The sequence below is a fragment of the Hippoglossus stenolepis genome, chromosome 3 (genome assembly GCF_022539355.2).
Source record: "Hippoglossus stenolepis isolate QCI-W04-F060 chromosome 3, HSTE1.2, whole genome shotgun sequence".
In the NCBI taxonomy this organism is placed as follows: Eukaryota; Metazoa; Chordata; class Actinopteri; order Pleuronectiformes; family Pleuronectidae; genus Hippoglossus; species Hippoglossus stenolepis.
In genome coordinates this window covers 16,968,089-16,995,595 of record NC_061485.1, presented here as the reverse complement: position 1 = coordinate 16,995,595, position 27,507 = coordinate 16,968,089, and the positions used below count along the sequence as shown (strand labels likewise).

Genomic DNA, 27,507 nt, shown 5'->3' with positions numbered 1-27,507 from the left:
TTTGCTTTGACTCTGTGTATGAAAGGAAACTGGCACGTGTGCGTGGTCCAGGTATTACTCATTCTATGGGGAACTAAATCTGTTTACTCAGTCACATTATGGGGACTTAAGGAGTAGCTAGGGAATCAATATAAGTCCATGTAAAGTCCGCTGAAGTCAGGAGACCCGACTGCTTGTGTTCCTGTCGTTTTATCTTTGTCAGGACCATTTAATGCATAGACCCTACAGAGTGAGGACATTTTGACCAGTCCTCACTTTTTCAAAGGGCTGTTTGAGGGTTAAGACTTGGTTTTAGGGTTAGGGTTCAAATTAGGTTAGGGTTAGGCATTTACTTTGGATGGTTAAGGTTAGGGCAAGGGGCTAGGGAATGGATAATGCATGTCCTCACTAGGATAAAAGTACGTGTGTGTGTGTGTGTGTGTGTGTGTGTGCGTGTGCGTGTGTGAGAGAGAGAGAAAACAGCCAGGCTGGAATGAAATTAAGTCTGTCCAGATTTTGTTCTTATGCGGCACCAAAACATTCATGTCACAGGGAGCCCTTACGTAATGGCGGAGCTGCAGCCCGGCCCTCCTGCTGCTGAACCGTCTGTGTCCGCTAAAACAAGTAAACACATGAATGTAAACAGTTTCAATTAATCTCCTGAGGAAATAATCAGGATCCATCTGCATGACAGGGAGACATTTCCCATGATTCCTATACTAGCTGTACAAAACCCCAGAAGGGTTCTCTGCTCTGCACTCTACATGCTGCAGACATAGATCAAAAGTATGTACGCTACATATCACCACGACCTGTGTTGTGCAATCATATTTCTCAGCTGTCAGAGTGTGTACAGATATAGCCTCATCTCCTGTTGCAAATATCAACACAGTTGCATTTCAACACCAGCATCTGCTGCTCAACATCATAAACTTCTTCTCAAACACATATCATTGTTGTTGTCTCTGAGCTGTATGAATGTTGTCCTGTTACATATTAGGTTAGTTGCTGCTAACCACAGACTGAGGCCGTGACCTGCACTCTAAATGTCACTGGTTCCTTCTAAGCAGAGTCTCTTTTTGAAGTTGGTTGCATGTTTTTATTGCTGTCATGAGATGAAATTTGCAAGCTGATTTTTAGTGGTGTAACGTACCTATTATCTCTGCCAGTTTAACTGTTTATTATAGTTGAATAATTCCTTATATATCTCTCAGTGCTTGTGTCCTGAAAGACACAAGGTGAAGATGCACACCATGTAACAACATCTCCAGTTTGACCTTTGCTGCAAGTCAAACCCGCCGCTCCCTCCTCATCTTTTCTTCTCTGTCAATCTGTCGGAAATCCTTAGGTTTATTACCTCCAGGTTATGTTTTTGTCTGCTTTAGTTTATTTGTGTGTCTGTTAGTTGGCAGGACAATGCAAAAACAACTCGGATCCGATTTCTATGTAATTTTGTGGCGGGGTGGGGCATGACCCAAGGAAGAACCCATTAAGTTTTGGTGTGGATCTGGATCAGATCCACACCCATTTTTTTAACTTTCTTTTCTTTTGCGTTTTTCAACCTTTTCATATATTTATGAGTGTGAGTAATTTGGTGCAGATCCAACAAAAATCTGGTTCTAGTGAATTTAAATGTGCTTTAATAACGGGACTGTTGGGCCTTGACGGAGATATGCACTCTACTGACTACCATTCTACTCTTTTTAGCCACACACCTCATTCAGGCAGATTCCCAGAGTAATTCAAATTCTATTTGGTCAAACATGTGGCAGTTACATTCATACTGGTGTCTGGAAGGTTCTGTTGATCAATCAAAGGGCAACTTTTTCCTGATCTGACTGTGACAGCAAAGATTTTTAAGTTGAAAAGATACTTTATCTTTATTTGGACTTTGTGTTTATGAAAAGGCCCCTGAAATATCTGATAAATGTTGAAATACCAACTTCTAAATAAAGATCTAAAAAAAAATCTAAATAAGGTCTGCCAATTCTGTCCTGACCTTTTATTCTCTCTTCCATCAAGGCTTTAACATAAACATACTACTGGATAATTGACACTTTACTGCCACCTGCTGGAGACATGTAATACCTACATCAAATTTTGAGCAAATTGTTAGTCCTCGAAAGATTAATATGCCCCAATACTACTATCCGTCTCTTTTTAATATGTACCTCTCTGGAGACCAGTTTCATTGACTCTCAACAACTGCTGACCCAATCAACTTCAGACTCAGTGGATTGATGACTGTTCTACTGCGTGTTTTGGATGATCAGTTGTCAAGACCCCAATCGTAACCATGATACCCCATGTATTTCAAACCCTTTGATGATGCTTTGACACCATCAGCGATATCACAAAATGCAACTCGTATTTGTAAATAAAAATAAATTTCCCCCATGAAGGTATTTTTTTGTAACAATGCCACATAACACCATGAGTATATTGAATGGGCAAAAACATAGTTCCTAGTATCATATTAATTAAATATATCTAACCATAATGATAATTTTAATTTCAACCTGCAGCCATCCAAAATAAGACATTACTCAAAAATAATGTATGTGTAACAATTTACTCATTTATCTTGATTTTAAAAATCTCTTTTTTTCAAGTAATCCCCTCAACAAGTAGAATCTTACGCCATGAGGATAATGCTGTAATCACATACAAATTATAAACATATAGAAGCTTTAATGTTTAATCCCTGATACCAGAAAGTAACACAATATTTATCAGGAGTAAATTCATATCTAAATTAATAACAATGTTGTCACTGACAAACCTCATCATCATTTCTCCTCATAGCAGCATTAGTGTTACTGTTTCCCTCCACAGTCTTCTATATATTTGGCCCTGGTTTGTCTATGAGGACGGAGGAATGAGTGATGCCTGTGGATGCTGGAATTTGTATTACGAAAGCCAACAGCTCCGGCCACAATGTTTGGTCGCAAGCTGAAGACCTCCAGGGTAGGGAGAGGACCCTGGAGTGACGGAAAGACCCGGGTAGACGCCTGGTGCTGGGGCTCCGAAGCTGTCTGGGGAAGGAAGGATCTAGAGATGTGTGATCCGTGGCCTCGAATGGGCTGAGATTTACAATGAAGCGTGTTGTGAGGAGGGCTGGGCGAAAAAGAGAGACTCCGTGGGACAAGAGTTGGACCATTGGCACCAAGACGCAAACCCAAACGTTGCACTTTCCTCTGAGGTTTGGTGTGCACCGTTAAAGGCTGTTCAGACCCCAGACTTTGGCAGGACCTGCGAACACAGGAGGCATTCTGGGTATTCTGAATGTCGGTTCTCGCCTCATGTACCCTCTTTGGGGACGTAGACGTCGGCTGCCTCTTTTTCTCTTCAATAGCGCTGTTCTCTTTGTCTGAACGGCGAAAAGCAGAAATCATGTGGGGCTTATGGGGTGACGGATTACTATGTGATGTTTCAGCCTCCTCTGAAGATGAGTGGTCTGACGGGAGCTGGGTAGTGAGAGGTGCATTAGAAATAAGACTTTGCCTCTGGAGGAGAGGTCTGAGTTGCCTTACTGCGGTTCCTTCCACCAGCAGGTTCATGCCCACATAGTGAGGAACATCTACCGCAGCCTGGGAGGGTGAGAAAGATTCAAACAGATACATTATTTCAGTATAGCATCAATTTTTCCCCAACCATCGCTTTAACATATACAGTTTTCCCACCTGTTTGTAGATTAGCTTGAAGCCTCCTGTGTAAGCACTAGAATCAGAGCGCCAGTCCAGCACGACCCTCAGTGTGTCCAGCTGCACAGCGGGGCAGAGGCGGGCGGTCACAGCAGTGGAACAGGCCATGGTCGGACTGGCATTGATCTCCAGGAGCCAGGGCCTCAGATCTCTGCCCAACATGAAGTCAGCTCCGTAGAGCTCAAAGCTCGCCTTGCGGGGCTCCACCAGGTCCTGGGCAGTCTGCAGGGCATGGACCACTGCCTGCTGCATGCCGGGGACCACCACCATCTCCCACTGCGCCCCACAGCCCTGCTGCTGCAGAAAAGCCTTAAACTGGGAGCAGGACCACATGTTGTCCGGGGGCACGCCTGGATGGCGATCATGAGATGGCTGGAAGTGCTTCTGGATAGAGTTGTTGCACAGGTGGATTGAGCTGAGGAAAATGAACAAGGTTTGTGCCTGAAAGTAACTGCAGCTACATTTAGCCAAACTACACGTATATGATTGTTTCATCTTGTTTGTACGACCCTGTCTGACCTGTCCAGAGTGTTTGTTGTGTAGGGCTGAGTGGAGAACCGCAGGTAGCACTCTCTGTAGAACCACACGGTCAGAGGGTTCCAGTCGGTCACCAGGAACCACTGGCGGAGGTCGAATTTGGTGCCGTGGACCAACAGAGGACGTTCCAGGTATTTCTGCACCACCCACTTACTCTCCTTGGTAAAGACTCTGTTTGTGTCCACGAGGGCCAAAATCTCTTCTAGTCGGTTCATACACATAATGCCTGGATGGTGGTGGTTGGTATATAACATGGAAAAGAAAAGAAAGCCACAAAAACGAACGGCCTTTAAATCTAACTACCAGTATTTTGGTTGTGTATAGAATTGCAGGCCAGTTTTCCCTCATGTGACTCTATGTTATGTTGGTGAGACAGAGAGCCTCACCTCGTCCTCTTGACTTGGCTCCTGGTTTGATGATCCAAATGTTATTTAGTCCGTCCGTGTCGAGCTGAGGACAAGCCTCCTGCAGACGGGTCAACATGGCCTGGCAGCGCTCCACAAACACACAGCTACCCCTGATCAGTGCACCTTCACTGGAAACAAACATTTTATTAGAAGTGCAGATGGACTTTATTAACTAATAGATTCATTCAATGTTATTATTTTAGTTTTATTTTACTGTACTTTTACTTTACTTTCTTGGTTTGTATGATGGATTACACATTAGGTGGAGGGATGTGGGATGGGTTAGGGAAGAACTCACTCAATTTTGGAGCGGATCCAGATCAGAAAGTTAATAATAAGTGGATCTTGATAAAAGGAATCAGGCAAGTTTAGGGGACAGATATTTATAACTGTCTGAAATCTGTTCCAGATTCAAAAAATAATCTGGATCTAGTGAATCTAAATGTGGTTTCATAAGGGGACTGCCTTGGTGGAGGTATGTGCCCACTAGTATGGAACTGGAACACACTGTATCATTTAACTTTGACTCTATATTTAAGCCCGACCTGAGTCCTAACATGAACTCTAGTACATCAACTGTACCTCACCTGATAAGAACTCACACACATATCATGTTGAGATTTACTGTGCTATACATACATTTACTCTGATATGAACTGCTCACGCTCTTAAATGCTAATTTTGAAGTATTTTATTTATTACAACTTTTGGTATATTTAAACTAATTACGTAGCTGAACTCAAATGAGCAGCTCTTTTACAGTGTGTTATTGTCTTAGTAGATTTATCAGTGCATGTCTGTATCTTGTTTTTTGGTCTTCTTTTAGTTGCCCTACACCAAATTGACTTCAGGATTCATAAAGTCGTACTGTCTTGTACTGTATTGTATAGAAGGGTTTTGCCAGCACACACTAGAGACTCTGAGAAAAAAAAAAACATACTCACTGCACAACCATGTAGTAGTCTCGCAGGAACTCTGCCCACTGCTGCTCCTCCACTGTCGGGGGTGTCTGCACAGTCACATCAATGTCGCCGTGCTCTAAAACGCTGAGAAACTCTTCACACACGTGTAAGGCTGTGTCGATCATTTCTGGACCCACAGATCGATGCGCCGCGTTATCTGACTCTTAAGAAAGTAAGAATGATTTGTTACATTATCCTTGTCCTGCACTTCATATCATGAAGTTTCGCGTGTTCTTTTATTCGTTTTACTTTCAGAGATGCTGTTTTTGGCTTTTTGTTCCCCGACCTCTGCTCCCACTCTCCTCCATCCCCTTGTTTCAACCACATGCTGCAGCAGACTGGTGCAGGCTGTCCTCCTAAAGTCCTCTTGGTTTTCACAGCACAGAGCGAGAGACAGATGGGACACACAGGGACATTTACACATGCTATTCCATTCATCGGGTATGTAAAAAGGCTTTTTCCATGTTCCATGTACACCGAAACACACAAAAGGCCTTTTTGGCTTCATATTAATGGATGTCATGAAGCAAACCTATAAATGCGTGCTTTTCATCCTCTGCTCCAAGCCTGTAGCATCTTGGAAAGAAGGTATCAGGATCTGCTTTATCAAACCACTGAAGGTTTCGCAGGTTCACACAGAGCCCCACCTGAAAGAAACGATTTAGAGAACAAGCTATCTTTGGCGAAAAGTTGAGTAACTTTGTATTTTTGTCAGTAAATCATTAGAAACTCTTGAGAAATGAGACCTTCGTGGTGAAAGTTCCAGAATTTGCAAAGTGATTGGTCATTTGGTCATTCCGCAGGGAGCGGCAGTCGATGTAATCCCGTCGTGTCGTCCAGTAGAAATGTGCTGTTTCGTTTCGGACCAGGCGAGACTAGGATAAGTTACATGGAAGTAAGTAATGTAACGCATGTTCGACTGCTTTCAGTGGTGCAATGTCAGTGTCAAGTAGTTTGTTTGACTCTTACCATGAGGTCATACGTGTCATCATGGTTCTCCTCTTTCTCCCCTCCATCAACTCTCTCTGAAAACAGATAAGAAAAGAAGTGTGTGTGTGTGTATAAAGGGCAGCGGTCTGTGTAATATGGTAACCAATGTATCATTTAACAGGTGAGGGGGTAACTCGTTCTCCAATTACAAACTCTATAGGTTACTCCTGCACTTTGAACTTTAGAAGCTACACAAGAATATTTCTGATCTTTCTTTTAGACAAATTTAAAATTATTGAACAGACAAACAAACCGAATGTGGATAATTAAAATAAATATTTAATTGTAACTTGTATGGATTTAATTTTTTTCAAATTAGAGGCTTTATAATTTGCTAGTTATGTGTGCTCGGTCCAGAAACATTCTCTCTCCTCATCTCAATGTCTCACCAGTAACATCAGCACTGGCATCAGCATCATCTCCATCCTCCTCATCGCCATGGCAATGAGATGCTCTCTGAACTTGAGGGGGCAGACGACGTTCCACCCACCCTCTGGCCCATAAGGCAGCACGGATCACAGGATAGGGCCCTTGCACCGAAAACACTTTTCTCAACTAGTGGAATTGGAAATTTAAGAGGCCTGTAGATTAAATCCAAAGAAGAAAGAGTGAAATCTGATTTGTAAATACAATCACCTTGACTGCTTTCTCCACCAATGCCTTAGCGGTTTTCAACCTGTCAAGTCTGATCGCAGGCAGGCTGGGAACACTGCGGTGTAACCTCCCCTCCACTGGAGCCACACTGGACTGTAAGACTGATAAAAACATTAAAATAAATATATGAATGTGTCCGAAAATGTTTTTATATATGTGAATATTCAGAGGTCTATTTGCTCTCACCTGGCATTTGTTGCATTGCACCTTGTCCTACCTTGTAAGTCTCAGGTAATCAGTGTAATATGTTCAGTTCACTGTTATTATTATAATACTGTTATTATGATAGATAGATAGATAGATAGATAGGTATAGGTAGGTCGGTCAGTTGGTCAAACGCTCAGTGGTTAGGTAGGTGGGTATAGACTGGGAGATAGGTAGGTCAGTCAGTAGGTAGGTTGGTAGGAAGGTATAGATAGGTAGCTAGGTGGGTAGATAGTTAGGTAGGAGGGAAGGTATAGTTAGGTAGGTAGTTGCATAGATAGATAGATAGATAGATAGATAGATAGATAGATAGATAGATAGATAGATAGATAGATAGATAGATAGATAGGGTGGAGCCTACTTTGTCACAACAGAGGAAGTATATAAGTAGGGTCAAGCAGGTCTCTAAATCTGGACAGAGCTGACTGTCACACTATAGCGACTTATAGACACATACCCCTGCGCACAGATGCGTGCACGCACTCACACGAGCAGGCAGTGCACATACATACACAAAAATGAAGCTGATTTGATCATCTCTCTATCTATAACAGTGATCAGGAATACAAGCTATAATGCAGCTGATAGCTCACAGGAAATACTAACATATACAAACCTAATGGTGTCAATTCCCTATGCAGAGACCTGTCCACTCTGTCCATTCCCTCGGTCCTTGCTTCCTTCATGTACCCGCAGAAAGTTTCCATAACAACCACGCATGCTCCCCCATGATGTTTATAGTTGCCATAACGACTGTACCCAGGAGAAACAGGACGCCACGCAGGGGGGGGGGATCTAAAATCCACCACACTTGACCGATGCGCTGAAGAAAGTGGATCAGTAACCTGACGCCATCAGCTGCAGTGAGGCTTATACACGTGCACGCGACATGCACAAGAACAATTTAACCTGCAGCCACGTGTGTGTGTGTGTGCGTGTTTAATAGTGTGTGTGTGTGTGTGTGGATTATATTCAACGTACAGTATATCACACTATGCATAATGCCTTATCTTTCCACCAGATGGCATCCAAGGCCTTCTACCATCGTGCTGCAGGATCAATCGGATCCATAATGTTACTGTGTCCTTGTTTTCTCTTTCAACCTGTGAGCTCACCAAACTTTGCGGCCCGTCAGACCTGATGAAAATGTACTTATTCTGGAGTATTTGGAAATGGTTGTGGCAAAATGGCTCAACAGCCCCCCCCCTAAAACGCAGCAATTCCGTCTGGTTTAACCGATCTTGACAGAATCCGGTACACCCCTGTATCATGACCGGACGGGAAAAAAAGTCCCCGGCACCAATTTAAGGCAACCGGAAGTCGGCCATTTTGGATTTTGTGGCCATTTTGGTCGTTTTATACATTGTGTATTTTAACAAACTTCTACTAGAGCTTTCAGCAGATCAACTTAAAATTCGGTGAGTGTCATCTTAACAAGATGGAGATTAAAACTTACTGAAATTGTGAGTTTTCGTAACACTTTGTGACCGTGGCATCGCTTAAAATGTTGATGAAGCGCCATTCAAAACACAAGGTTGCTGTATCTCAGGCATACATGGTCCAATTGACTCCAAACTGGACATGTATGAGAAGAGCCGGCCTGGCGACACCTACATCACAGAGCCCCCTGGTGGCAACAGCAAATGTCTTGTTTTTTGCACGTTTTACTCTTTGATGTACTCCTCCTCGTCCATTAACCACAACCATGTCAAACTTTGTCAGAAGGGCCTCAAGACATTGATGATGAAGTCTTATTGAAATTGTGAGTTTTTCTCAAACACTGTGTTAGTGGCGTGGCGTCAAATTTCAACGTGTCAATATGTCAATAATAACCCAGTTTCACCTTGATACAGTAAAGGCTATAATCAGTTTGTTTATAAGCAGCACATAAGTCTAAACTGAATGCATGTCAAATCAGTGTGGAGAGCCATGAGCACTGTCATAGACTTACTGTTGTAGTCTGATTTTTTCATTGAAACCCTTATTTAGTAAATTACTGCACAATTAGATATTTTATTAATACTTAATACAATACATTTATTTCAAACATAAAGCAAAGAAACACTCATGCATGAAATAACACAGGAAATAAATACGAGTTATTTTTGACCCATGTCGAGCATTAGAAGGATAGTGATACAAGATTTTTATTCAAAAAGTAACAAAGGAAAAATTTAAATTGGAATTTGTGATGATCAAAAACAAGTTAATTACCTGAAATACTGAATGATGAAATTCATTCACTGCAAAGATATAGAAAATAAAAACTGAGCCGGGTCACTTTTGACCCATGTTGTGTATCACAACAAGCTGAAAGAATAACACTTGGTTGTGACTTACTATTTAATTCCACTCAGGTTTTATATAAATTAACACTTCAAAGGATTCATTAAGCAAAGGATTCCTTGTTGTAAGTTTGCTTTAATGTCAGTGTCAGTGGGCATAGATTCCTTCTGATGTCTTTGACCATTGCAAAGATGAAAGATTTATATGATCTGAAGAGAAACAAGAGAGTGTTTTTGACCTGAACAGATCTATTAGTTTGTATGGAACCACCCCCTGCCAAAAGGAGGTAAGCCTCGTTTTATAACTTTAATTCGATTTACATAAAATTTTCAGCGTGTGGTAGTGTGGACCTTGATGGCGTGGGCCATAATGCGTGACTAAGGGCTTGGTCCAGCGCCCCGGGACGGACGCAGGAAGTGACGTGTATATCTTTCCCGCGATGCACAAAACGCACGCAACACAGGGCCATTTTGCCCGGTCCCGGACAGATTTTTTGTAATAAAAACCATAGCATCATCTAATAATATAACATATTGTTAGATATTAATGGTGGCCTATAGGTATTAATGAAAAAGCCCAATACATTAAAATTAAATGTGTTTGAATTCCTTTATTGTTACTTAGGCTACATATTAGTACATAAATATTAATAATAAAAACAATATAACAAATCAGAGACTGCACTGAATTGTCCATCTTCAAAATATTACTATAAACACCTCATAACTTCATTACGGCGTTAATGTGTGATTTTATGTGAATTATATATTTTAATGTGTGATTATGATATGTATTTCATACGCGTAGTCTATAGCAAAACAATGCAGGACTTGTATTTTTGAATGGTGGTATTACTACAACACTTTACTCATGCAAAGTATCTAAACACTTTTATAGCAGACTTTTTAAAAAAGAAAATAAACAACAAAGTGAGTAAATATACAGTTTTCTCTGGATTTTGACATTTGTCTGCTTGTATTGTCTCGTTTTATTCATTTTAAATTCTGGATGCAGAGTGAAATTGTTTTGTGTGCAATGTAAGAAAATGTAAGAAAATGAACTGAACTCATTTCTGAGGACAAAGTTCACAGTCCAGCTGCAGAAATGTGAAAAGCTGCCAAAGTGGACATTCATTGTATAAAGTCTATCAGCTCCTGATGGTCTTGGCTGTGTTGTGCTGGATAGCAGCAGTGCGTCGTGTACCTCTGCGCTCTGATTGGCTGAGGCTGCAGTGATGCTCTCTGCATCCTGCTCCCACAGCCAGGACAGGAGGACGGAGGGAGGGAGGGAGAGGAGCTGCAAGTGCAGCCGAGAAATCATCATAACACAGGCGTCCACAATTAGCCCTGTCACCGTCTTCCCTCAGCTGGAATAAGATGTTTACCTTCAACATGTCCACAGGAACAGAAGGAGCTGCTGTGGACAACTCGTGACCGCTTCTTCTAAAGGAGAAACGTCCTCAGTGAAGAACAGAGCCGGATCACACCCTGTCCTCACCTTTACACCCCGCAGAGACCGAGCCCGTGAACCCGGAGGCCACCAGCATGCCCGTCGACAATCCAGAGAGCATATTGAGCTACCAGGTAAAGCGTGCTTTAAATATCTCCTCCATGGCGCGCTGCTCTGGCGCGCATGGAACAGACCAGGCTGTACACAAGCTCCAACAACTGTGAGAAATTCTTTGCTTGACTAGAAACTCATCGTCTGCTGCCGGAATAACACTTTCATAGTTGAGGCACGGTTTGATGTCAGGGGAGGATCGGCACTGTTGCAGTTCTCCGTGCAGACCTTGCGTAAAATGCAACAGTGTATGTGCACATTTTAAGGAGAGGATTCGGTGAATGATGCTGAGTTGTGTTAGGGCTCCTACTCTGCAGGATGCTGCTGCTGCTGCTGCTGCTGCGGTGTGCAGACTGTTGTTGATACTGTTATTCTGAGGTGCAAGCACGTGCAGCCATTCCGGTGAGGACATCACATCACAGTGCACTGAGAGATGTTGGTTATTGAGAGTGTTCCTCTTGCGCACGTCGATTATTGTAAGATTATTGATTAGACGTTGACATATTTTAAACTCACTCATTGAAACGGCATGCTTCCCCCGAGGTTCGCAGTGAGGTGTGTGCAACATGACTGTGGAGGTTTCATGGGTTTTTCAGCCTCGCTAAGAAGATGCGTTATTTCCTCTGTTACCCTCAAACGACCTTGACGCCATGCAGCACTCAGTGCTGGGAATCTATACGTGTTTTTCATTATAGGCAATCCTGGCGACGTGTGGGGGGGGGGGGGTCAGCCCGTGTTGAAGTGCAGGGTTGATGCTTGGTGTGCTGTTGACGGTTGATCCATTGGAGTCTGGGTCAGCTGATGACACTGAGCTGAACGAGGAGAGCAGTCAGGACAATTGGAGCATTGGACACACCAGAGTTTAGCAATGTTTTACATGTAGTTTGACTAAAGCAACCACAGTGCAGTTTAGATGATATGCCTATACCCTACCACACTCATGCCACCATGGTGAATTATAGCATCTGAGTGCAGGAGACAGATGGAGGAGGACCAGAGGTTGAGCTGGGAAGTCTCTGATATGATTAGACAGCTTTCACACATGGAGGGGAAATTGCCCAGGAACCTCACTCCTCAAACATAGTTACTCATACTATGTCACAAAAAAACCCCTCTCCTCCATATCTGTGGCAATGTGGCCAGTTATTCTCTCTGTCTGATATCTGCTTGAATGTTTACCAAAGCACAGATGAAGTGTCCCACGTATTTAAAGAGGTTTTCAGACTCTTTCATTTTGTAAAAATAACATAATGTAAGGATGTACAAATATTCGGTTAGCCGAGAGAAAGGCTCTGCATTCGATGTTTTTAAAAGTTAGGGAAATGTAAGTTACAGAAGTAGAGATATCTGCACGATATTGTGTTTGATCTGTTAAATGTGAAATGCCCCTCTCACATTTCTAGAGCCCCCCCCCCAAACATATTCAATTTGCATGATATTAAGATAGAAAATCAGGAAATCTACACATCTGAGAAGCTGGAAACTAGACTATGTTTGGCCTTTTTGCTAGAAAATATATCTTAATGATTAGTTGATAATCATAAATATTTTCTACTGTTGTGTTGGCTGTTTCAGCTCTATTACATAATATTCTGGTAAACGAACACTCGAACTTTCTGGGTAAATCATGTCTTGCATCTATGTTTGTACATGCAGGGATACTGTAGATGTAGTGGCAAAAGTATGGAATTTATATTTGAAATTTAATTAAAATATCATAGTAATAAAACTTTACAAAAGAAAAAACTGCTGGGTGTACAAGTATACAAATGTTTGTCCGAGCATCTGAGTGGCCAGAACAAATCTGGGTTTTATGTGAAGTCCTGGTGAAAGAAAACACACATAAACAATCTTTTCTAAGTAAATTAAAAGGTACGAGATGAGAACACTATGCTGTTGTTTCATTTAGGAAATCTGAGGATGTTAAACAAAAGCAAAGAGAAATAATGATTATACATCTAAGGCTAAAGTGCTCCACCATGTAGCCAACAGTCAATATAATGCTTTGGATTGATAACTGGGTGACAGAAAAGCCCTTTATTGATAGAATATCAATACCACACATTCTCTTCATGTTTAGGGCCATGTGGGGATGCTTGGAGATCATGAGCTCTGGTAAAACAAGCGACAGAACTAAGCGCACAATAAAGTCACATACAATGCAATGACATCCTGTCACTGAACCAAACTAATCAAGTGTGAAGAGCTTCCTGTGTAAACGTTGCTGTCACAAACATACTGACGTGATGCACGTTTTCAAGATTTCAAGTGATCAGTAACTTTGAAAAAAATTGTGTTGCGCTCGAGAGACCGCAGCTTTCAGCGCTAAGACTGTGACTCTAGTTGTGGTATAATTTATGCCAGCCTGCATCATAAATCTGTCACAGCTTTAAGTACCATGAACACAAGTCTGTCACATTTCCCCCTTTTCAGCTACTGGCCTCCCTCCCAACCTTTCATTTCTATCAGCATGGTGGCAGAGTCCCTTTAGTGAGCACAGCCCACAGCCACCGAGCTGGGGACTGAAGGAATATATTAAAGAATGACACTTCTGCACAAATCGAAAGAAAAGCTCTGACCTGTGAAAAGTGTCCTACTACTCTCAATTTAATATTGCAAAGTACTCAACGTACCACATCTTGTTTGAGAACTGTTACAGTAACGCAGTGAACCCAAAGTCACATAATGGGATTAATTAAGTTAAATCCCCAAAAATCAGCAGAGTGAATGAGTGGCAAAAATACCTCAAGCAACAGCAGGTTCAGATCCTCTTCTATGAAGACTGGGAATCATCTCAACACACACATTCACATTGACAATATTCTTTTATTATCACAATTATTTGTCACAAGTTTCAATTATAACATATGTTACCTTTTACCCACAAAGCCCGCTCATGCCACAGTATTCTTCCTAGACAGAAAACAATTAGACAGGGAGGCCTGTGGAGAGGCAGATTTATGTGTGTGCTGTTGAATAAGGTGCGTATGACTCATGCTAACCGTGGGCTGAAGCCGTCAAAGCAGCCGCCCCTCTGCTCTCAACCCTTCTCCATCAGCTCTCTCCTCTCCTGTCTCACTTCTTCACTCTTCCTTTGAACCATTCATGTCGACCCCTCTTTTGACTGAAGCACCGTCTCGTGTGCTTCTACAAAAGATTAGTGGCGTTGCGATGCTATGAGGGGGCAGCGTGCGGCTGTGGTCAGACCCGGCTCACGGACGGTCTGGAGGTGACAGGCCCATAGTTGTCTGTGTCCCTGCTGTCAGTTCAGGGTGCTCCTATAGGAGAGGACAGAGGAGGGGAAATGGTGGCGTTGTAGGCAGATAAAAGAAGAAGACTGCAGTGAAACACTAGCAGAGGAATAAGTCGTCTCAAGAGAAATGTTCAACAAGTGTTTGTTTCGAGGGAGATGTCATTGAAACAAGTCAGCAGTGTTAGAGATATCATAAGACCTGAAAGCCCACGCCGTGCTGCTGAATCAAGGACGCACTTCTACGAATCCACCAGACTTTATCACTGGTGATTATTATATTCACACAGAGCGGAGGTCTCCCTTGATAAACTTGCTCTATATCAACAACGTGTGCTTCCACACAAAAAAAAAGTGTCTGTGATGTGTTTTGTTCTCAGCGATCCCCCTGGATTTCAAAGCCTCTTTACAGTAACCAGCAGGCCTCGTTCTTCTGAAGCCACACTCACAGTCCTGATGGAGTTAGAGGGCATTTGGGCGAAGTGCATTGATTGGCCTGCTCAGTAGGGAGACTGGGATTGAAATCATTGCTGCTCTATTTGTTCGGGACGGCGATCAGTTCAATGATTTTCCCTGGGGATTCACTTTTGATGATATCGTCTGATTTTGAAGTTGTTGCCTAGTCAAATTTGTTTTATCTCCAAGTGCAAGAATTACAAAGCACCTCTAACCTCTCACTAACAACACACCCTTGATTGGCTTCCTGGGAGCCCCAAGTCCTGACATCAGCGAATGAAGGAAAGGACATTAATCCTTTACTGCAAGAAATAAATTGATGTGGTTGTAAAGCTGCAGCCTGATGTATGATTATTCCTTTTTGCAAATGTTCTGCATCAGAGGGAGGTTTATCAGCATCTTAAGTAGGCCACTGTGAAACTGAACTGTTCTGCTCTGCTCTGGGAATCTAACATCTTTCTGGGACAATCTGCACTGCCAGCAAGCACTTGTATTTGTATTTGTTTAATCATCAAACGTAGGCGAGTGATAGCGTCTCTCTATTTTTGGCTATTACATGCTGAGACACCAGACAAGGGTGTCTCAAGTCATCATTGTGTGATTCTGCGAGAAGAAGCGCCAAAAAATCGAGGGATTAGTTTATATAAGGCGACTTTACTGTCAATAACAAATCTGCAAATAGAGCATGACAGTGACCGTCTGGCTGTGATTCTGGAAGTAAGTTACCCGCTCATTTTCTCCATTGACGTTTCAGAAAATCCATATAAAAAGAGTTTTAAGCCTCTTTTCCTCATTTCTGAAAAACTGCAGCAAGTCAGAAAGACGGTTGCTCTGTGGTAAACACAAAGTAACGCGGAAACAATCTGATAGTAGCAGACATGATTTTCGAGGTTGTGGTGAACATATCCATGGTAACAACGAGCTCGGCCAAGCACAGACATTGCTTTTACACCTGAGGATTGTGGGTAGTGTAGTACTTCTCCTGGACATCGCAAATGAAACATGTTTTTCTTACAACACTTACAACATTGTTTCACAATCTCGCAGCTTGTGATGGTTGGATGGCTTGGATGGTTACGTTATGGCCGATTCAGAAAATGAATGGGATTTTTACTTCCAGAACCACACTGTTGAGCTCTATATTTGTTCTGTGCCGGTAAATATGAGTCAAACCTGTTTGAATTCATATATCAGTATCCTTGATTTCTCTGGTTCTTTGATTTGGCATCAATTATGTGCTTCTTCTTTCATACCACTAATCTGCTAGTAAAGGACAGAAACTCAAGGACAGGCAGCCATTTTGGGGCTAGCAATGAACCGCTTCCCTATAGTGGAGGCAGTAATCTGCGCGGCAACATTATTTATGAGTCATAAACCCTTCCAAGCGCTGTGACGGATTCAAAGCTGTATAGAGGACGAGAGTTAACGAGGGACGGTTGCCAGGATGTAGACGCACGCGGCAAAAAACTAAATGATTCGCCCCGTCAGTGGAAAATCACCCAGATCACGTGCACTCGTTAAGGGTCACAGATGTGCTCACCCACAGAGAAAACTGCAAGTGCCATGTGAGCTTTTTAATGAGCCGAGGCACTTAATGTGGCTCATGGGAAGTGAGTTGTGAATGACAGGGAACCATTAACCTGTTGAAAAAAAACATCCCTGCATGAATTTACCATAAGAGCAGGCTCTCAGTGAACTGTGATCAGGGAGACTACAGGCTGAGTCACATTGAGTTATGGAGAGCAGGCACTCAGGACAGAAAACATCATGATCATGGCTGTGGTAGCATACAGTATGGTAATCTGATCTCGCCCACAATAGATGACCCGAAAACAAAGATTCTTTTTCTGTCATGACATTCTCTGAAACACAATTTCACCCACTCGTTATGATTATTGAGTTCTCTCTCTCTCTCTCTCTCTCTCTCTCTCTCTCTCTCTCTCTCTCTCTCTCTCTCTCTCTCTCTCTCTCTCTCTAAGTGTGTGTGTATGTGTGCATCAAATGGATGCAAACTAATTGATGATCTGATGGTCTACCGGAGCAAAGAGCTTTCTCTCTCCCTCTCCCTCCTCCATTCCTCCGTTGTGTGTGTGTGTGTGTGTGTGTGTGTGTGTGTGTGTGTGTGTGTGTGTGTGTGTGTGTGTGTGTGTGTGTGTGTGTGTGTGTGTGTGTGTGTGTGTGTGTGTGTGTTGTAAAGCTCCAGCTCTAATGGAGCCGACCGCCTCCAGCCTGAGCCCAAACCCACACACTGCACGGAGGCCACAGCTGCACTGACTGATAACACTGTGTGTGTGTGTGTGTGTGTGTGTGTGTGTGTGTGTGTGTGTGTGTGTGTGTGTGTGTGTGTGTGTGTGTGTGTGTGTGTGTGTGTGTGTGTGTGTGTGTGTGTGTGTGTGTGTGTGTATACCATGTGATTGTAGAGGCCAGTGGGCATACGCTGTGAATAAAGAGTATTTAATGTCTTTGGAAATTTAGCAAAGTATTCGTTTCAACTAACTTTTTTTAAGTTGTCCTCAAAACTTAATTTATAGTGCGGCAAATCACACATGTTTTTGTTTTGACCAGAGTGGAGGCCCGGCAAGTTAAACACGGGGTCTACGGGAAAATTCTGCAGGATTTTTTCATAATTACTGGGCTCTACCGATCAGTTCTGCAGCCACCTGTCATCTCTTCGCAAGGCAGCTGTGGTTCAGGGGGTAGAGCAGGTTTGTCCTGAATAACCAGGAGGTTGATGGTTTGATCCCCGGCTCTATTTGGACTCCAAGGACACACACACTCCCCTGACACATCAGCATGCTTCGGCCCACATGCAAGTGTCCTTGGGCAAGACTCTGAAACCTAAACTTCCTCTGACAGCTGTCTGGCTGTGTGTGGATGATGTGATGATGAAAAAACATTGCATTGAGCTTTAAGTTGTCAATAAGATTACATTAGCACTGAAAAAATGCTGTCTCAATTACATCTGGCAAGCATAATAATAATTGTTAATGGTAAATGATTAATATTATGTCTACATTATGTCAAATACTGGTTAAATCCTCCAGACCCTGGTGAGCAGTGACACTAGAATTTTTAGTATTTAAAACTCTAAATAGTAAGTTTTTACAATTAAGATAAATCATCAGAACAAAAGATCATTAGTTGGTACAACAACTTCCGAACAGCAGGAACAATCAAGGTTCCAGACCAAAATTCTCTGAAGTTTAAGCTTAAATTTAACTTTTGTGGATGGACATTATTTCTTCCGAATATTAAAAAAATATTAATTTCCCCTGATGCCATAAAACATCTTGCACTTCTGGACAACTGACACCAGCACCTTTTACACAACATGAAGACTTATGTCTGTAATAATGTCTTGGACACTGTGGTGGTTGAAGTAAGATGATACAACTTTTCAAGTGGGTCTGTTATCTTTTTTACGTGATCCATTGTCATTAATAAATAAATGTGACTATTTTTTTTAAATAGGAAACATTCTAAGATATATATATGTATGATTAAGATTATATTGTTGTCATTGCACATATCCACAGCTGCTTTATATGTTTATATGCTCTCAATCTCCCACAGTAAAACTGACTAGGAAACAACCACTGACACTGGTTTAGTGCCTTGCTCGGGGGCACTTTGTCTATTACAACTAACTTCACATAGTCTCAAGACATTTTGCTCTCCCCACACTTTCACCCTCTATACAAACGTAATTATAAAACCATGAGTCACATTCAGTACTTGGCCCAAGCATGACTTCCTAATTAAGTGGCCTTATTCTTCAAAAGGACAGAAGTGTCTTGGGAGAAAGACGTGCTCAGTCATGGAGACAGAGAGAAATCCCTCGGCACTGAATCGGTGGTGGAGAGAGTGTGAAAGGAGAGCAAGGGAAGCAGTGCCAGGCCACCCACACCTGTGACTTAAGTGGATGTCTTGGGATCCCAAATCTGTCCGTTTTTCAACTTTTGCGTAAATCACAAGTGGCTGTCGGTGCCAATATCAGAAGGAGTGGCATGAAAATATAACAGAAAGCCTTTCAGAGTTGGATTTGAACTTTTGAATTTAATCAGGTAAGACATTTATCTCGCTGTACTACATGTTAATGAGTTTTTTCTTATCACAATCTTGCGCTAATATGCTTAGCTGTTCGGTTTTTAGCAGCGCGAGAGGATGAAGGGAGGAGACAGAAGATAAAAGCACAGCTCAGGGTCTTCAGGGTGCACGTGAATACAGTCTGATAGAGATACACACTCTTGTACACACACACACTACTATCACCATTGATCACATTTCCTAACTGCATTAAGAAACCAGCTTGATTCAAAAGTGGGATTTTTTATGTCAGTAAAAGTGTTGTTTTAACAGCCTGACCCCAGGAGATCTATTATACACACACCTTGATATACAGTCATACACACAGTTATATACACAGGGTACTTTAATGTAGTTTTATGTCCTGAAAAGCCTCAATAAAGGGACCAGTACTTTTCATTAATAGCAAATATATAGTTTTATGTTTCTCATAAGATAAACCATGATGTTTTTCACCAGAATAAATGAGGATCTTACTCCCCCCTGCTGCTCTGACAGACCGAGACCTTTTCATTTCCACTCCACCGAATACAAACTTTCAACTCTTTGCAGCAGCGCTTCAGGAAGAAGAATTCCAATTATTTCTTTTTTTGCCTCTGTGTAGTCGTCACGTAGCAGCCCGAGCCTCAGTGCATGCTGCAGCCACTGGACATTGGAAAGAACAATTACTGTACAAGTTTGCATGACTTCTTCTGTGTTGGCCCCTCAGTTTTCACCCTATAATGGCCGGTTGTCATTCATTCATACATACTTTAGTTGAACACACAGAGAAATATCATGTTAAATGAAGCTTAGCTTAAGTTCAATCAGAAAGACTTTCTCTATGTTCCATTCATTCATAATTCTCTCTCACACCCCTCGCCTCCCCTAATCAGCTAAGTGTTGGGTTTTCATGGTAATCCAATCAATTTTGCCATGATCTCAATCAGCCAATTGTGCCGTCGCTGCCAAACCTTAAATCTGTCCTCCTCTCTGTCGCTGTCAGCTGTCATTTCAGTGAGGTTCTAGGGCCACCCACCTCCCCAGTCACCTCCAGTCTCCGGTGTCCACTCAACTCAGTCAGATCCCTAACATTCTCTACACCCTGTCAACCACCAACAGTGTGTAGACCCCCCTTTCGACCTCAAGGAGGGGTCTGAACACCAAATACATTATCATTCATATTACATCTCTTTCTTCTCTTATTGTGCACGGCAATAGAATTTGTTTCTCTTTCAATTGAAGTCTCTCCTGCTGAAGGGAGGCACTAAATACGCTTTAAGTGAGTTACTAATGAACTAATCTGACTAACCAACTCTATTAATGTGCCTCTCTTCTGTGCCGTGTTTCTTTATCAGTCACTTTAGGCGTGTCAAATATTTAATCTCCAAACGGATTTCTTCTCAACATTGTGCGTTGTTTATCTTTTTTATAAAGAGTGGGTGCCAGTTTAACCAAGATGTATATGAGCCAGTTCTGCATCCACTCTCCCTCACACCCTCAAAGAAACATATCCAATACACACAGATCATATGAGTGGGCGGAAGCATCTATTATGTAGGGAGCTGCATTTATGTCCGTTGTGTGTATGTGTGTGTGCAGTTAAAGATTAGTCAATGTATTGTATGTTGCTGGGAGGCAGGAACCCTCAACTGTTTGCATTCATTTATACATTTTAGCGACTTATTTTTTTGAACCAGCTCTAACTGGCTTCTACACGCTCACATATGTAGCATCCAGCAGTGTGTCCATTATCCTACCTAGAGATTACATTTCTGTCCAAAAACCATGGAGCGAAATTAACTTATTTTTATTTTGCTGCAGTGGTACACACTCATTGTTCAGCATGTGGGAGGCTCTTAGGAATTAGAAACCAAAGATTTACTCTTGCATGCACTCCTGCTGAGGAAGGGAGATTAACAGAGACAGAGCAGCAGCACAGTGATTCCAGTGCCACAGTGGAGGTTCCTGCAGTCCTCTACCCTCACTATCACAGGACTGATACATGACCGTGAATATTATCCACTGCTGCACATGAGCGAACAGCGAGAAAGCCTTGTCCCGGATATAGTGACACCAACACCTGGTAACATCCTGCCACAGCGTGCCAACAGCAGCACCACTGATGGATGTGGCGCTCTGCTAATTTGATTTGATTTGATTTCCCCGGGATAGTACAGCCTAGCACATTCTCCAACTGTCAGATACTGTGTTTACTTACCTCTGGCTGTGTGTGTCCTCCTCTCTGCATCTGTGCCAGACAGTCTGAGAATAGACTGTCTGGAATTTGAAGCTCATTGTTGAAAAGCTCTTGTCGGTTCGGCCAATTAGCAGCTCTGTTACAGTGGTAGGATTTGTTGGAAACGGTACACCTCAGGACAAACCAGCCTTTCATGTTCTGTTTCACGGGCTGATCCTGAAAGGGCTGGAGGTGTCCTACAGAGGTGCACTTTTCATTAAGAACAATGTGAGGCCATTGAAATAGCCGTGCTGTCTGCAGTGACTTTCTCTAGCAAGAGCAGTAACATTATCCTTACATATGTCTTCTTTTTCTGTGTGTGTTCGTCAGAGGCCGGATGAGGAGGTGGTGGTGGACCAGGGAGGTACGAGCTCTGTGCTGAACATCCACTACGAGAATGAGGAAATAGAAAGTGAGTAACCTGCACAGCTGGAAAACGTAGTCAAAGCTTTTACTTAAAGATTTGTAACAATTCTTCATGGAAATGTCTAAAAATGACTTGAACTATGTTTTATATTTTGTTGACTTGTGTACTTACGTTATCCAAAATGTTTCCAACAATCCAAAACCCTGAGAAAATTCACAATATTATTCCAGGCACGGGACGTTTTATCTAATCGTGGTAAACACAACGAGTCCAACGATGCCATGCTGCTTAATCACATTATCAAAATAGGTCTTCTTTCATTCTCATGCAGGCATTCATTTTAATTTTCACTTTTGAAGAATGGTTTCTTTTTACATTTTCTATTATGGTTGTTTTATAGGCGGAAGAATACATTTTTGCACATTTTCTCTGTTTTATTGTTTTGCTCACATTCCTCCATCAATTCACTTTACATTGTAGACGTGTTTCCTGGTGCTGAATGATGCTGTTTATTGTCACTGTCGCAGAGAAAATGAAAGGGAGCGACTGCAGGGACAATTCTATTACCTCAAATCATAATTCATCAGCACTGAAGCTGCTGCTCTGCTCTCCAAGGTCTAAATTGGTGATGTAACTGCAGATGTTTCAGTATTTACAGCTTAAGGAAATGTTGCTCTTGAATACGTGATGAACTTTATTATTCTATGCTATTTATAGAATGATAAATGAAACTACTATACTATTATAGTGTTTATTGTAGTATACTATATTCTATAAGTCTTTTATCCCAATAGAAATTTTCTGAATCGCTTCCTAGATTTTCACCTTTTATCTTAAAACTAAAATCAGCATATAAATAACTCTAATAGACAACAATCTTTTCCCCAAAACCGCTTATTGAATATCTCTCCTTTAACATTTACCCCTGATTTTATTTTTAATTCTATGCATGATTATGCATGATTATGCATATATATAAATATTGTGCTTTATGTGCTGTTATCGTTATACCTGATTTCTTCTGATTTGGTTTGCTACTATATTAGTCAGTCATTCTGGATGGCCAGAGAAGCTTTCAAACTACTGTGCAGTTTAAATTGGTTTACTTTAACTATGTGCTCTGTTGGGATTTGTCTCATTTACCAAAAGAACCAGCAGTGATAACTCTGTTTCTGCATTTCCATTGCAGCGCTCCATTATTTGCTGACTTTCAGCTTTGACAAATTGTACTTCATTTATTTCAAACAGTGTCTTGGCAACAACAACGTGTATAATGAATTGTGCACTTTGCACTCAGTGTGCAATCTTCAGCCAATGACCTTCACTCCTGCAGTCTACACAATAGCACCTCACACTCTAACCATGAATGGTACTTAATGAGCTCGGCAGATGTTTTGCATGTAAGAACTTTTAGTTGAAAAAAGTGAAATAAAAAGAAGCATCATGTTCTTCTGAAATGTAGTTGAGTAGAAGTATGCTGAAAACTAATGGAAATATGTTTTCTTTAAAGCTGTACTTCAATATAGTGTATTCCATCTAATTATCTTACACCACAGGTGACCTGACCTGACTCAGCCTTCAGTCCATCTCCAAGGACCACTTAAGATTTTATTAATAATTCATGAAACCAAACAGTGTGATGGAGGAAAGTTTTCATCATTGAGTCATTTCCAGTATATTTATATATAATACAGTCGGGGAACAGGTGTGTATGTGTGTGACTTGGACCATTTAGCTTTCCTGCAGGGATAATAACATGTTCAGTGATGGAACACTGCAGCTCAGTTGTTGTACCCCAAAATATATTTGTACACACACACACACACACACACACACACACACACACACACACACACACACACACACACACACACACACACACACACACACACACACACACACACACATGTCACATTTTCAACAGTTCATTCTACAAGCTTCTTCTTTGAGATTCAAATTAATCTGGATTCAGCCTCTTGTTTTCGCAGCATGTTGCCTTCAACATTGAATGCACTAATGATAATTGCAGATAGCAGTGGTTGAGGTCAATGTGAGACAGGAAGCAGAGTGTTATTCCCAAATTCTCCCTGTGGAGCTACTTCACCAGTCAGTCCAAAAGACTTTGCTCAACTGTACTTTGCTCCATTAGCAGATGACAGGAAAACTAATTTCTAAGTAAAATGATGAGTAAAACCAAATTTCCAATGAATTCTACATCATGTGTCAGCTGTAAAAGAGGTCTGATAATCAGATGTCTTTGAAAGTACATTGGACAGACTGCAGGAACGAGATATATAAACGTATCAATTATCGCAATGAATAAGGAAACCCAAAAGCTGTGTCATCTCTCCTCTGAATATGATATATCCACTATTTCTTCTGGTTTGGTTAGAAAACACATTAAAGTTTACAGAAAGGTACAAAAATGTTGACCTAATGTTTAAAACAGACATCGAAAAAAGTCACAGAATTAAAAATTCCAAAAGGTGTCCCAGATTTCCCAAATTCACTATAACAAATTGTGACAGTAACATAAAGATGACCATGAGTGTATAATACAAGTAAATGACTCCTCTCTTTTCTTTTCCAGGACACAGGACTCTGTTTGTGGGGGTGCGGATGCCCAAGCAGAGCCATCGTCACCACAAGACCCATGGATCCCGCCACCGAAGGAGAGAAAGACGGGCAGGAAGTAGCTCAACACAGCAAAGGGAGGGATCTGATTCACCCCCGTCCAGCCATGGTACTGTACACGGACGCACACACCGAATGTGTCGTTTACTTTTCAAATTGAGTCTCATACAGTCATTTATTCATCAGAGGGAAACATTTGCATGGGCAGAACGTGCGTATTTGCACATCCAGCTCCCACATGGGAGTTATTGGTCGTTAAACAAATTTCATCAATATTGCAGGCACCTCACATAGGCACAAGCACACATACAGCTCTCCAGGCTAAAATTGACATGCACACTAATTAGCTACCAAAGAGCAGGAACTAGTCAGCATATTGCATGTGTGTGTGTGTGTGTGTGTGTGTGTGTGTGTGTGTGTGTGTGTGTGTGTGTGTGTGTGTGTGTGTGTGTGTGTGTGTGTGTGTGTGTGTGTGTATACGCATATGGTTAGAAGCAGTGTGTATGTGAGAGTGTGTGCATGTGTTTGCTCGGCCTTGTCTGAAACTAGGAGACATGTAAATTTTGTTTGTAACATTCTGACGACCCCACTTTACCTCTCCTTCCTCCCTCCCTCCCTCCCTCCCTCCCTCCTCCTCCCTCGCTTACACGTCTGGCTTCATCAGACACGCCGTCCCAGCGGGTCCAGTTCATCCTGGGCACAGAGGAAGACGCTGAACATGTGTCTCACGAACTGTTCACCGAGCTGGATGAGATCTGTGTGAGGGATGGCAAGGACGCTGAGTGGAAGGAAACAGCCAGGTCAGGCTCTCCTCTGGGAGTCATTAGCAACATTGTCTGTAAATAAAGTTCCTGAATACTGGGCGGCTCTACCGCTGTTCTGATATGAAAGGGGAATTTCGCAGTGTATATAATGGAGTTACATTTTAGAGGAGCTAAACCCATCCATAAATTTAATTCCATCAAAAGCATTAAATTAAAAAAAATTTATTTTTATTATTATTATTTACCGGTAGATGAAACTTAAATGTAATAGCACTTCATGTTAGTTCCAACATTCAGTGTAACAAATCTGACGTATGCCGATGTCTTGCAGGTGGCTGAAGTTCGAGGAAGACGTGGAGGACGGCGGCGAGAGGTGGAGCAAGCCCTATGTTGCGACTCTCTCCCTCCACAGCCTGTTTGAGCTCCGCAGTTGCCTCATCAACGGCACCGTGTTGCTTGACATGCACGCCGACTGCATCGAGGAGATTGCCGGTGAGAATTTGTGCAGTTAACATGTGAAACATCATCAGTACCAGGGTGCTGAAGAGCGAGTGTTAGCAGGAAAAGAAAGTGACCTCAGAATCCCAGGATCATTGCTTACTCTTGTGATGGAAAAGTCACAATAATGAATCAACCTTGCAAGAAATTAGTCTCTCTCATTGTGTAAGTGCCTGGTGTCGCTTCTTATAGTATTTAAACGATTTCTGGCTCTTGCTCTCTTGCTCTCTCGAGTCATTTCTTGCTCCTGTCCTTGAATTTAAATTCATGATATAAAACAGACCCAATATCTTAGCTGGACTGCCCGTTAGATGTCTATTACAAATCCATTTAACCTCCTCAGAGAGAAAACACACATACTATACAGGCCTGAGGGGAGCATCATCAATGGGACGGATTCAGAAACACAGACACAAAAACTTACAGAAACCTTCTCGCTGAGTATTTGATCATCTCTTGTGATGTTAACATTGTACAACAAGCATCTTAATTGTCAACCCACTGTTGCCTTTATGTTCAGGATCTGCTTGCATGGTGAAGGTGAACAAACCTTATAGTTGTGTGTCTTTACACTCGTTGAATAATTGAACTAAACCGTTGCTGAAAATCTGTTGAAGTCGATTTGCATAAACTCTACAATTAGACAAAGGGCAGAGTCATTTGTTTGAAAGAACACTACACCCCTGTATCTGCATGCTAAGCACATGACTGGATAAGCCCTGTCTGTGCACGTCCATGAATGTTAAAATGACCACAGCTTGGACACACACACACACACACACACACACACACACACACACACACACACACACACACACACACACACACACACACACACACACACACACACACACACACACACACACACACACACACCCCTCTTCCCTCTCTTCTCCATGTGACTCCTGCCAGCACCACCTGGTAAACCAACATGGTTAGAAAACAAGAGAGTAAAGATTTCATTTATGTATTTATTTGGTTGTCTTTTTATTTGTGTTTTGTTTGTGATTGGAGATTAGACCAGCAAACTTAGACCAGGAGAATGTAAAAGAAGCATTTTCGGATCTTTATCATCCACAATATATGAACAAAACCTTGATATTGAAACACAAGAATGAGCCTTGTAGCCCCAAAGAGGTTAGATTACCAGTCTAATTTAATCAAATCTAGTTTATTCCAAAATGTCAATATTTTGGGATAAAGGAATATGATAGGAGTAGAATATATACATTTAATTTATTGTGTGGTTGAAGTTGGTTCACCCTGTTATATATGTCCACCTGGTGTCCTAACAATTCAATAAAGGCAGCATGCTCCTATTACACGTCTGACTAATGCAATTCTATTAGAATGAAACTTGATTAATAGTTCCATTCACTGTTAATTGGCGAAAACAAAGTGTGTGTGTGTGTGTGTGTGTGTGTGTGTGTGTGTGTGTGTGTGTGGTGTGTGTGTGTGTGTGTGTGTGTGTGTGTGTGTGTAAAACAATGACTGCGTACACCGGCTCATTGAGCATGAAATTACATTATTAAATGGCTTACTTTGAAATGAGTAACTAATGGTGATCTGTCAGATGAGAGTGTGGAGGAGACAGAGCTGCTGTTAGAGAATCAAACTATAAATAATTTGATCCATGTGAAGACTGGAGGCTACATCCGATTCACATTTTTGACTTTCAATTCAGTTTCAGGCTCCTTTTTGTCTCTGTCCCAGTTAACATGGCTGATTATACTTATACCGAGCTCAGCACATAAGCGCTGCATGGCCTTGAAGAGTGTCTGGAATGAACGCAGCCACTGCAGTGTGCGTGTTTGTGTGTGTGTGTGTGTGTGTGTGTGTGTCTGATTGACTGTCGTGGAGGAAAGGGAGGAAAGAGGTAAAGATCTAGTGCTGACTCAGCAAGTCGGTACAAAAAGCAAGCGAGTGGGGGAAGGAGGAGAGCAGGGGTGGT

The 27,507-nt window shown here is 42.0% G+C and overlaps 2 protein-coding genes across 4 annotated transcripts in view; one reads left to right on the top strand and one right to left on the bottom strand.

The window, feature by feature from the left end:
* Window positions 1-2,532: 2,532 nt before the first annotated feature.
* Window positions 2,533-8,292, bottom strand: ttll3 (tubulin tyrosine ligase-like family, member 3). 3 transcript variants are annotated; one of them, XM_035152407.2, is made up of 12 exons: window positions 8,054-8,292; window positions 7,216-7,334; window positions 6,969-7,134; window positions 6,559-6,614; window positions 6,336-6,464; window positions 6,122-6,236; window positions 5,839-5,955; window positions 5,572-5,752; window positions 4,607-4,755; window positions 4,203-4,446; window positions 3,663-4,098; window positions 2,533-3,569 (listed from the first exon to the last, which is right to left on the bottom strand). In XM_035152407.2, the coding sequence occupies exons 1-12, from the start codon at window positions 8,142-8,144 to the stop codon at window positions 2,796-2,798; spliced, it is 2,577 nt and encodes an 858-aa protein (XP_035008298.1). In that variant the 5' UTR covers window positions 8,145-8,292; the 3' UTR covers window positions 2,533-2,795. The 3 variants fall into 3 exon arrangements, with proteins under 3 accessions (XP_035008298.1, XP_035008300.1, XP_047195350.1); XM_035152409.2 differs by having other exon boundaries at window positions 6,969-7,109; window positions 8,054-8,290; XM_047339394.1 differs by lacking the exon at window positions 8,054-8,292 and adding an exon at window positions 7,420-8,042.
* A 2,697-nt stretch (window positions 8,293-10,989) lies between these two features.
* Window positions 10,990-27,507, top strand: part of slc4a8 (solute carrier family 4 member 8) — a 29,770-nt gene continuing 13,252 nt past the window's right edge. The window contains exons 1-5 of the mRNA XM_035152406.2: window positions 10,990-11,306; window positions 21,624-21,705; window positions 24,251-24,403; window positions 24,959-25,094; window positions 25,390-25,550. Coding sequence (XP_035008297.2) covers window positions 11,268-11,306; window positions 21,624-21,705; window positions 24,251-24,403; window positions 24,959-25,094; window positions 25,390-25,550 — 571 coding nt within the window. The 5' untranslated portion in view covers window positions 10,990-11,267. The remainder of the gene's footprint in view (window positions 11,307-21,623; window positions 21,706-24,250; window positions 24,404-24,958; window positions 25,095-25,389; window positions 25,551-27,507) is intronic.

Excerpts from the sequence above, each read along its gene's own strand:
- ttll3 (XM_035152407.2), bottom strand. The coding sequence starts at position 8,144 with ATGGAAACTTTCTGCGGGTACATGAAGGAAGCAAGGACCGAGGGAATG. Across the intron at positions 6,615-6,968 it reads TGCCAGTGCTGATGTTACTG|AGAGAGTTGATGGAGGGGAG; the intron begins GTGAGACATTGA and ends ATCTGTTTTCAG. Across the intron at positions 5,753-5,838 it reads CAAAAACAGCATCTCTGAAA|AGTCAGATAACGCGGCGCAT; the intron begins GTAAAACGAATA and ends TACTTTCTTAAG.